The 11,532-nt window shown below is 58.7% G+C and overlaps 2 protein-coding genes across 2 annotated transcripts in view; one reads left to right on the top strand and one right to left on the bottom strand.

Annotated features, from left to right (window-relative positions):
- Positions 1-2,760: 2,760 nt before the first annotated feature.
- MFSD2A (major facilitator superfamily domain containing 2A) lies at positions 2,761-11,362 on the bottom strand (the record flags this gene model as incomplete). Its single annotated transcript, XM_009882769.1, has 12 exons — positions 2,761-2,818; positions 3,193-3,369; positions 3,577-3,720; positions 3,932-4,044; positions 4,349-4,432; positions 5,359-5,442; positions 5,739-5,860; positions 6,479-6,569; positions 6,671-6,843; positions 7,431-7,509; positions 7,642-7,765; positions 11,235-11,362. Coding segments are annotated over 12 exons (1,377 nt in total), but the record flags the coding sequence as incomplete, so codon positions are not given.
- Positions 11,363-11,399: 37 nt separating this feature from the next.
- Positions 11,400-11,532, top strand: part of LOC104284462 (uncharacterized proline-rich protein-like) — a 1,509-nt gene continuing 1,376 nt past the window's right edge. The window contains exon 1 of the mRNA XM_009882797.1: positions 11,400-11,513. Coding sequence (XP_009881099.1) covers positions 11,400-11,513 — 114 coding nt within the window. The remainder of the gene's footprint in view (positions 11,514-11,532) is intronic.

The raw sequence follows: 11,532 nt of genomic DNA, 5'->3' as shown, positions 1-11,532 counted from the left end.
GCCTGGTTCCCTGAGCAGAACAGAAACCCTCTGCTCCCTTCCAGCATGGGCAGCGGTGCCCCCCACGTTCAGGGGAAGGTTCCCCAAGCCCCTGGCACCAGATGGGTAACCCCTACCCGTTAAAGCCCATCAGCTGGGAATGGGGGCTGATTCCCAGCACCCGCATATGGTTTCTGGGCAGCACAGCCCCAGCCCATATGCCATTCAGGCATCAGCTCAGCAGGTGCTGAGCGCGCAGCTGACACCCCGCATTTTCCATCTTCTGGCTTTGATTTCACAGGGCCAGCGCTGCCCGTACATCAGCCCCAACACATGGCGCACCCCACCAACACGGAGGACACAGCAGCGATGTAATTCCAGCTCTGCAGGGAGATGCTTCGCAGATGCTTGGGTGCGTTTGCTTCATCATCAAGGTTAGCGTGGATTAAGCCGTAGCACAGCTGCTGCTGGAGGCCAGCTGTAGGTACAGGCAGCATCTCCCCAGGCAGTTCTGGCTGAGAAGACTTCCCATGCCAGAGAGGCTTTCTTCATGCTTGGATCGAAAGCCCTCTGTAATCACAACTGAAGCAAGACGTGGTCTCAGCTTCGAGGCTGGAGTTTTGCCCAGGGCTCAGTGCTATCAACTCCCATGGTCATTTTTTCCCCCCGCATCTATTTTCTTAAAAGCCTCAAATAGAAGAGGTGTGCTCAGCTCGGAATGTCTGGGCCCCGGTTCAAGCTCAGTGTGCTTTTATTCTCTTGGGTTGGCTGCAAAAAAACTGAACAGAGACTGCTCCTGAACCCCACAGAGCCAAAAAAACCACAAAGAGGCGGCAAAGAATAAAATGTCCCTGATTTCTGTTGAAACTCTTTGAAAAGAAAAGCTAGCAGCAATCTTTCAGATCCTTGGAGACAGCAGCACTGCTCACACCCCTCGGAGGCAGCCAGGTCATAGCAATGGCCAGGATGACTCCTCGCAAACTTGGCCAGGAGCAGGGCAGGGGGCAGTACATCTGCAACAAACTCAACTTCTGTGCTCGGCTGGAGCGCTGCCGCCCTCCTCCATCTCTCGCAGAGGGTGCGGATGGCGCCTACCTGCTCTGCCACAGGAGCTTCAGAGAGCACTGGCTTTGTCCTGTCCTTGTTCCTTTACTGCAAACCCCATCCCTGGGGGGTCAGGGAGCACCCAGGCCATGGCTAACGCTGCTTCTTGCCCTCTGCTCAGCACAAAGCCAGCTCCCAGCCCCTTGCATCACTCCTTTTGCTTCTTTTCATGACCCGGCCACGGTGGCAGAACGGGGCCCAGTTAAGCATTCCCAGCTAAGGTCTAATCCCTCCGGCTATTTTTAAAACCCCATCCTCATTCCAGTCCTTTGTGCCCAAATGCGGAACAAAGGATGAGCCATGGTTGCCCCGAGCCCCCCTGAGCAGAGGGGCCGCTCTTGACTCAGGCACTGACCCTACTAATTTCTTGGTGTGACAAACGTACTTAACAAAAGGCAACAGCCCTGTCCCCCAGCGCAGTGGCCGTGGGGACAGAGCAGCAGAGCTACGACAGTCCCCTCACACTGGGGATTTGCCCCAAACTTTATGGGTGGCTGCTTCATCTCTGGTGCATCCTCCCTGTGCTTACCCCAGTTTGCTTTCCCCCTCTGCATTGCACTTGCTGCCGCAGCAGCGCAGCGCTCCCGCTGAGCGGGGAGGGCAGGGCTCTCCCCGTTTCTGCTGCAGAGAGGGGAATGTGAGAGCAAGGTATAAATATCCACAAAGATTACCGCTTGCACAGCACTCTGCCCTGCGAGAAAAGTGTTGAGTGTCACCCACAGCCCGCATTCCCTTTCTCTCCTCTCCCAGGCTGCCTCTCCTGTTTCCAGCCCCGGGTTCACAGTCTCCGCAGCCAGTGCTTTCATTTCATTCCTCCCTCCACCCCCGTTCCCTCTTGAAAGGGAGAAAATAATAGAGCCTTTGTTGGTTGCTGCAGTGCAGGCACCGAGCAAGGAGCCGCACAGGGGTAAGGGGCTGCCGGGCACGGCTGCCTGCCTGGATTATGGCATTTCTGCGCCTTCGGCTCAGGACAAGTCAATCCCGCGCCCCGTGGCATGTAAAGGGACCCTGGGCTTGCTGACATCCACAGAAAAAGCAGCCAAACGAAGAAAATCTTCCACACCCACACTGCTGACTTCCCCCACTTTTATGTAAATTAATATTAATAGGTCCTCAAGTTCGGTTTCTGTACAGATATATACAAATAGGAAATAGTTTCATATTTACATCATTAAGTTAATTAGGCTCTATCAAAAAAGAAAAAGAACAGCTTTCCAAATTAAGTGTCGTATGTACAGACAGCAGAGGTGAGCTCACGTCCTTGGCGCGGTCACATTGACAGTGTAATGTACACTAACCATTACCCCCAGTCCGACAGGCGATCGGCCCCACGCGGGCCGGGCACAGACAGGCAGCGGGCACGAGTGTTACGAGCAAAAGGATCCCGCTCCGGGCTTTTCTGGTCTCCGGGACCCGGCAGGGAATAGTGCTTGCTTCTCGTGAGGCACACAAGTACCACAGGGTCAATTCGTGTAATGTACACTACCAGCGCTCTGTGGATCCCATGGAAGGCACAAGACCGGCACAGATCTCGTGTTTGAGTTGGTGGATGCTCTGCACGGCTTCTCCCGGGCGCTCCTCGATGGCGCACACCTACAGCGGCACGAGGCTGGTCCAGCCCTGGAGGGGCCGAGTCTCCGGAGAGCCCCAGTGTGAGCGGACGGACCCAGCCCAGGGTCACACGATGCTGGCCAGTTCTGTGTTGTCCGACTCCGAGCTGCTGTTACTGTCCTCCCTGGGGGCAAAGGGTTGAGGATGAGGCATGGGGTGAGCCAGGGAGCAAGCCCTGCGTCCAAGCAGACCTCTGCCTTGGAGCACTGGAGCCTCCGCAGGGTTTGAGAGGGACGTCACCGCCTTGCGCAGTCCCCGAACGAGTTTTCTTTAGCAACCGGGGCGGGTTCCCCGTTGATCTCAAACACTTCACACCATCTCTTTGGAAGTCGGGATTGGAAAAATAAGCCAGCCCTTCCCTCACCCCACCACCCATGGGTTCTGGAGGATTCCTGGACAAGTCACAGTCTGTCCCAACCCGTCTGGGCCTGATCCTGCCCCCGCACACCCCACTGGCTGGCTCTGCTTGCTACCTCCATAGCGCAAGCTGACACTCACCTTAAGTCCTGTAGGGCTTTCTTGTTTTTCCTCCGCTTCTCCTCGTCAATAGGGTACAGCTTGAAGAGCAGCAGGCCCAGCAGGATCAGCCCCACAGGCACGGCCGACACCAGCATCTTCAGGGTGAAGTTCACCTCGCTGGGCTGGGAGCAGCCCCGGGTCTGGTATCCCGCAAAGCTGCGGACAGAAAGGGACCTTGAGGCAAAGAAAGCTGAGCCTGTAGGAGGTGAACCTGTCCCTGCAGGGAGAGACTTGGAGCCACAACTGGATTTGGACCCCCCCACCTCCCTCCCAGCCCTTCAGGAGGCAGAGATGCCCAGATGCAGAGGTGCACGGCTTTCCCCCCCTCCCTCCCTGCCCCTCGGCACCCATGCAAGAACTCACTCTAAGCTGAGTGTGGAGATGCCCAGGGAGACCCCAGAGGTGAACTTGGTGAAGAAGACATAGAAGGAGAAGAAGATGGCTTCATGGCCATGTGAGTCGGGGTGCTGCAGCTTGAAGTCATCTATGACGTCTGGGAGCATGGACCTGTGTGGAGAGCGGAATGGTGAACACTAGGACAGAGCCAACAAAGCATCTCCTCTCCCTGCTGAGAGGATTTCCTTCCAAGAGCCCCATTTTGGGCTGAAAACACTGCAAAAAGGCCCCCTGAGGATTTCTAACCACTCCAGCAGGCCCTGGAAGCACCTTGCCCAGCTCTTGGGCTGCAGCGCTGAGAGCACCAGGACCTTGCACTCACCAGGGCAGGAGGAAAGCGGCTGCAACGCTGATCCCAGCTGCAACGGCCACAACGTAGGTGACGATGAGGTTACTGTCCAGGACAGCCACCATGATGAGGAAGGGGATAGCAGACTAGATAGGGGACAGAAAGCAGGTTGTGTCAGCAGTGCCTGACCCAGACTACTTGCTCGTTCCCCTTCCCTCCTCCGACCGCAGGAACAGGCTGGGAAGCAGCAGTGCAGCCTTCCTCCCAGAGCCCCGCAGTGGCCATTTCTGCTGGCCTTGGCCACATCCGTGACAGCACAAATAGCAAGATGAGGGACAGGCACCAAATCGGCAGCAGCCCCTGCCCAGCTCCAGAGGACACAGCTCTGCTCACCCCATGTGAGAAACACCATCCTCATATGCACATCTGCGCTCAAGGGGACCCACTCACCGAAATGCCCACGTAGACAGCAGTCTTCTTGCCAAAGCGGGTAAGGAACCACTGCCAGAGGGGAATGGTCAAGGTGGCCGAGAGCTATGAGAAGAGAAGGGGTGGTGGTGTCATTTGCTGGCCAGGCTCTTATGTGGGGTAAAAGCTCTTCCCAGCAAGGAGCGGCTCCCGGACACCGCCTCCCCCATCATATTTCCAGCTTTTCTAGCACCTCTGATTTCCACACGCTCCCAGGGCTGGCACGCAGCCATGCTGCCTGCTCCTGCCCTCACCCCATCCCTCGCCTGCCTCCGCTCCCGGGAAGGAGAGCTCGCAATTGGAGCAGATGTGTGAGGCCACCTCCTCGCCGGTGCAGAGCACTCTGGTACCCAGCACCACCATCCTCGGGGCGCTTGGCAGGTGCCAGCACACCTGCCTAAACAGAAGGAGGACCTGACTTGATCCTCGGTGCTGGCAAGAGACCTCATCTTGTCACCACTGCCTGTGCAAAGCACGGCCAAGAGCCAGGCTCCGTGGGGACCTTGGCACCTTGGGCCTCTCCAGCCCATCGAGCAGGGAGGGTGGGAAGGGTTCCCAGGGATGAGGCAAGCTGGAAAGGGCTCTCAAGGAACTGTTTTGCTCCATCTTCCTGGCAGTAAACACTGAGATCCTTTTCTCGAGGCGGGGGGTGGGGGGGGAAGGGAGATAAGTGGCAGGATTTGGACAAAAGGCCCCCACCGCTCCTGGTCTCCCCCGTCTCTGGCCGCCTTCACACGGGAACAAAGGCCTCGCTGTTCCTGCCAACTCACCCGGCCATTGCAGGGCATTTGGCAGCTCCTTCTCCCTTCCCTTCTCCCGGGGGACCTTCGGTCACTGTCCCCACGGTGGACTATTGCAGCCCCACGGTGGACTATTGCAGCCCACAGAGTACCCATCCCATGCCAGCTCCTGGGGAGGACCCAGGGGATCCCATAGCATGTGTCCCACCACAGTCTCAGCCCCGGAGGGCTCCAGGATGGAGCTGTACGCACCATGATGGCCAGGAGGATGTTCTGGAACTCGTTGCGGAAGCCCAGGGTGTAGGTGCAGAACAGGGCAAAGTTTCCCTCCAGCAGCTGTGGAGGAGGCAGACAGCGGTTAATGGGGGACAGACACCGCAGCCACCCAGAGGCACGTGCTCCTCCTTGCTCAGAGTGCGAGCACGGGAAGAAAGCGGCCATTCACCGACCCATCCAAGGGCATGAGGCCACATCCTTCTCTGCCTGGGGCAGCTCCGGCTCATTGAGCTGCCGCCTCACATGCTCTCAGCCCACCGGGATCCTATTTGGGCCCTACACTGCTTGTCCCCCGGCCATCTCCAAGCTGCACTGCTGCTGTTCCCTCTCCCCCATCCAAGCCCAGCTGTGCTTACCATGAAGGCCAGCGAGGTGAAGAGGAAGCCAGCGATGAGCTTGATGTAAGCACCGTGGTTCATCACCAGCTTCAGCCCCTGGAAGAAGGAGACAGGCTCGTCCGACTGGAGCTCAGAGGACTCTGGGGAGCAGAGCAAATCAGCCCATCGTTAGACCCACTGAAACAGCACCCTTGGGTGCAAGGGGTACGGTGCCTCACGCCTGCTGCTGAGCGCCCAGCACAAGCCCCTGCCCACCTAGAGCATCCCACCCCAAGGGAGTCAAGGCAATGCCTGCAGGGACCTCCCTGCCCTCACACGGGGGTCCCTCAGCCCCACAGAGGGGAGGAGATGGCCTGCCTGATTCGCCCAGGGTAAAGGGGAGGGAAGGAAAGGTCACAAAGCAGAGGGAGGGAAGGCCAGAAGCTACTGGACTTTGGATGTCACCTCACCTCGGGATGCCCTAGTTGGCACCAGCGACCTTGGCCAGACATAACTGCAAGATAACGTTTATCTCTGACCATCAGAGCAGTGAGCTAAGTCCTCAGAGCTGTGCTGTAATGTACCCTGGAGATGCTCTAGCCTCCTGCCCACAGTGCTGCCCTTCTGCAGCGCCTTCCCCATGCCCCCAGACCTGAGCTCTACCTGCCCCTCTCCTCCAGTGCTTGACCCGAGAGCTCAGCTGCCCTCCTGGGGAGCCCCTGGCAGGAGCCACAGCATTTCCATGAGTCCAGAGTATTCCATCATGTCTCAAGCCTCACCTCTCTTCTCCCGCACGCCCACCGAGAGGATCACAGCGCAGAGGATGTAGAGTCCCCCGATGACCCCCGCAGCGATCATGTAGGCATTTCTCTGCGCAAGAGAGGAGGGAGCGGTGAGGGAGGGGGCTTGTCCCTGAAGTCAGCCCAGTCAAAAAGGCAAGGAGAGTATGGCAGGGACTGCCAGCAGCTTACTGTGTCCGTGAGTGACCCGGTGTCGTGGGTCATGTTTAGCTCCTCCATGGCCACCGAGGAGTTGGTCTTGCCAATGAAGAGGGGGCTCTCGATGCAGGGAGTAATCACCTTGCCCACGATCTGGCCCTGGATAGCAGTGCCCAGCACGGTGCCCAGCACTTCCACCGTCATACCTGGAGGGAGAGGCCAGCGGGACTGAGCACCCAGGGCATGGATGCAAAACCCTTCTCCCCAGCAGAGCCTCCCCAGCTTCAATTCATTGCCCTTCACCAGAAGAAATGAGCCAGCCCAGCTCTCCTACGGCTTCCTCCACATCACCAAGTGATAAAGCCTGTGCTACACAGGGCAGGAGAGCGTCTGCTGGGGAAACTGAGGCAGGGAGCAAGGCCAAGACTTGGTCATGCTGCTCCCACTGCTGTATGACAGCAGGAGGAAAGACTTGGGAGCTCAGATCCCCCATTGTCTGCTCTGGGCGCCTGGCCATAACAAGGACTACCTCCCCATCAGCCCAGCTCTCACCAGACTAGACAAGGACTTTTGCTGGAGGAGCCAGGGAAGAGGAATGGGAAGAGCTGGAGCAGCTGCAATTCAAGCCCTGAACAATGTTCATCACACACCATCCTTGGGGTTGGGTGTGATCAAATGAGCCCTTCCAGCAGGGCATCTGGAGGAGGATCATGCCCCAGCGAGAGCTGCAGCAAAGGAGCTGAGCACCAGCTGCCCCCCAGCCGTGGCAAGGCCGGCAAGGAAATACTCTTACGGTAGGCGGTGGCGGAGTCCCGCTCGCTCTGCTCCCTGCTGATGAACATGGTCAGCGCCGAGTAGGGCACGTGGAAGCACTGCAATGACATGGGGAGAATTAGCTCAGGGACGAGAACCTGCCCCTCTGCGTGGCTCAGCAAGGTGAAGGCAGGGATTCGTTCTCTCCAGCCCTCACCCACCAACCCTGGTGTGTGCAGAACCCAACTCACCGTCACAAGGGTCTGGAAGATGCAGTAGAAGACGAGGTACCACATCACTTGGCCTCTGGAGATGTCCGGCACAAACCAGATGAGAAAGTAGGCGATGACGGCAAAAGGGGTGGAAAAGATGATCCTTTGGGAGAACACACCGTTAGCGTCACGGGCACACAGTGCCTGGGTAAACCTACCAGCACGTCTTTCCCTGCTGCCACATGGCCAGTGGGGTTCAGGCATCTGATTTTGGGGGCTCCTGAGCTGCCCTGAGGTGGCCCACCCTGCCCCAACGCTTCAACAGGAGGTGGTTGCCACAGGGGTGATTCACACCAGGCTGAAGGCAGCAGCTCAGATCTCACAGGGTGGAAAGGGGAAGAGCTGACTCAGACTTCCAGGGAAGAGCTTTATTTGCAAAAACAGACATCTCTGCTTCAATGGAAGTGATTGATCTGCTCTTGCCTTCAGCTTCCACCCCCAGCCCCGACCTCTCCCCCAGGCAGCACCGCTGCGTGTTCAGCGGGATGTAATCGCCTCCCTCGTCCCGGCAAGGGCTGGGGAGCAGCCAGGCGGCACAGCCCCACGGGCCCAGCAGACAAACACCTCTCACCAGCTTGGCGTTGCTGCCAGCCCTCCCCCCGCAACCAAACCCCGGTCCTGGGGTCACCCCTGTTCTGTTGGCAGAGATGGGGCAAACCACCGGCCAGCAGCAGGCTGGCTCCTTCTTCCACCCTTGCCCAGCTTCCCGGAGCTTCAGGCCCAGGGACACGGGACGCAAAGCGCAACAGAGGATCGGAGGGGATTGCTCAAGCACTTGGCCCTGGCAGTGGTCCCAACAGGACCGGCCAGTGAGGGCAATCGCAGCGGGAATTCACCCAGAACATCTCTCAGCTTCACCCAGCTGATCTCACAACCCTTGTCCTGCAGCAACCCAGCCAGGGAACAGCTCTACCCTGCACCAGCAGCCCGAGGACACCACGAGCGCCCAGGACACCCCGTCACTCAGGAGAGGAATTCCTCCTCCTGGAGGGAAGGGAGCCAGGTGTGAAGGCTGCATCCACATCTGTTTCAGAGACTGATTTTGCTTGGGATTTTCCAAGCACCCTGCGCTCCACAAACTACTGGGCAGAGGCTACATCCTGGAGCAAAGCCAGCAGAAGCGGATACGGGACAGAGCCACGCACGGTCAGGGCTGGCCTTCTGCTGCCCAGCTGCCAGGGTACAGCAAGATCTTTCCGTCCGGGCTGACATACAGGACGCAAAGTTTAAATTTAAAGGGCGGAGGCAGGGGGGGAGGGAAGCAAGAAACCAAATCTCCATGGATGGAGAGCCGGCAGAGGCATTGCACGGGACCCAACACATGCACATTTTTCCGCGCGCACGTCACCCCGGCAGGGGGAGGAAAGGGGCGAGCCAGCTCCAGCCACTCCTCTCCCGCGCTCTTATCGCCGTACGCATACGTGGAGCCAAGGGAAATTTTGAATGAGTCACCGCAACCGCGCGGCAGGAACCACGTCACGCTTGCCGTGGGCACCAGCGCGTGTACGTCGGATATGCCAATCCCCCACGGGCCCAGCACAGCACCGGGATCAGGGTGCTGAGCCCTGGCCGGGGCTGACTAGCAGCTCCTGGCAGTGGTACACGAGTGACTTCGAGTTACCCCTGACCGAGGCAGAGGTGATTAAGAAGCTCGGAGGAGGTTGCCGTGACGCGCTCGCCCGCTCATTGGCCACGGCGCGATGGTGTGTTCCTTTGTGCCACGGCTCGCACACCCCTTCCCGGCCCGGTGGTTAACTGTTTGCAAACGGCTGCTGCCCCAGAGAAGGAAGGTCAAAGCTGAGGCTCTTCAGCCACCAGCGCATCAAGGAAAATTTTAGTCACCGGGAAGTCTGGGGTGGTCGAGGAAACAGGGACCTGCTCAGGGCTGGGGACAGAGCGGGGTCCCCGAGGACAGAGAGGAGGAAGCAGCCAGTGGATGAGTTGCTGGGACAAAATGTGACAAAAAGTGTTTTAAAAAGAACAAACTGAAAGGGAGAGAGGTGATGGCCCTTGGGGAAGGTCTCCTCTCCCTTCCGAGGGGCCAAAGCAGCCCCAAGCTTTGAGCTGAAGCCACAAGCAGCCATCTGGAGCTCAGCCACACAGATCAGACCCTTCGGAGCCCGGCAGAAACTTTGGATCCCCACACACAGAGGGGGTTACACAGGGTCACCTCACGGGTGCTGAGGGTTGGGGTCAGGCAGCAGCCTCGGAGGCCACCCCGCAGCATCTGCGTCTGCTGGCTCTGCACATAGGGAAACTGAGGCAGAGAGCAGCTCCACAGCCACATCAGCCCGGGGCTGTGCAGCCCCACACACGGCCAACGAACCCCAAAATGGGGAGGTTTAAACTCAGCTCAACTCCATCCAAATCGGACTCAGCCGGTTGCCCTTGAGCCATGTACGATAGCAGCAAGCTCCTCGCAGCCCGCTGCCCCAGCGCTGCTGAGGGGCCCAGCGCAAGTCAAAAGCTCTGGCTAATTTTAACGAAGCGGGAGCCGTTTGGAGGAATGCAGTCGCTCCATCCCCACCCCCTGCCTCGAGGATGTGAGATTACAGAGAGCGGAGCTGCGGCGGCCATCCGAGCATGCACGGCTCTCCCGCGCAGCCCTGCCTGCACGCCCAGGCGGCTCCGCGCAGGCAGCCCTGCTCTAATCTCCAGACCCCAGACCCCACCACACGTGCGGCTGCAGAGAAGCTATTTCAGGCCATGCGTAGAGCTTTAACAACAGCCGACCGCCACTGCTCAGAGCTATTCCGGGAAAGCCCGGAAGCAGAGGGTATAATCTGCGGGGGGGGAAAAAGGACTGCGTCCCTCCAATTCCACTCCCCCCATGCCCACCCCCTTTGCTGCATTGTATTTCAGCAATCCCACAGGCACCCAGGACATGGGTTATTTTAGCACAGGACATGCCACCATGTCCACGCTTAGGCATTAGCGCCCTGCAATGCTCCCTGTCCCGCACAGGGGCTGGCATTTATGGACATCCTAAATCTGCCCTGGGTGTAGGCACTTTGAAACTGCACAAAACCCCCGTCCCATCTACTCCGACTCCCTTCGGCACCCCTTCGCTCAGCACCTTGCTCCCAAGGGCAGCAGAAGCACTCACGTGGGGACACCCAGAACTGTCACAGCTGTTTTCCTGCCCAAAGAGCATCCTCGTGACTGTCAGCCGGCACTCCACCACCACACACCAACCGCGCACACCCCCGTCCCTCCTCCCTATGGGTGCGACGCCACCTGCTCTGCTGGCAATGTGGCCCTGCCACCAGCCAGGGCTCAGCAACTGCTGCGGGAACAAAGTCCAGCGTTGGAACATGGCATCGGAGCAGCTCTAAGGGAGGCTGGAGCTGCTGCAGGCACAGTGACATGAAGGACAGAGTAACAGGCACAGACTTGAAGTCCCAGCTGTTAACAGCACCTTGAGCTTTTTGGGGCACTTGGCACCTCACCTGGGTGAGACAGGGCATCAGCATGTCCTACCCAGCAAACCTCATGCCAAGGGACACCCAAAGCTGACTGGAAGCACTGTGACACATCAGGCAGAGATGCGGGGTGCTACAGATGGCTCTTACCAGGGCATCAAACGGCCAAAGCGGGTCCATGATGTTTTGCTGATGAAGAAGCCCACCATGGGGTCTGTGATGGCGTCCCAGGCTCGCCCCACAAACAGGATGATGGAGGCATAGAAAGGGTCCAGCTGCCAAGAGAAGATCTTGTGTTAGGACATGCAACCCCCCATGCCCCCGGCTGCCCTTCCAGAGCTCCTCAAGACCTTCCCAACCAAACTGCGACCCCATCCCCATTTGGAAGCAGGAGACGGGTCCCTCGGCCTCTCCCCTTCATTCAGTGGGGTTTGAGGCACAGTCACCC

Source organism: Charadrius vociferus, unplaced genomic scaffold (assembly GCF_000708025.1).
Source record: "Charadrius vociferus isolate BGI_N301 unplaced genomic scaffold, ASM70802v2 scaffold783, whole genome shotgun sequence".
Classification (NCBI taxonomy): domain Eukaryota; kingdom Metazoa; phylum Chordata; class Aves; order Charadriiformes; family Charadriidae; genus Charadrius; species Charadrius vociferus.
This window is presented reverse-complemented; position numbering and strand designations above follow the sequence as displayed.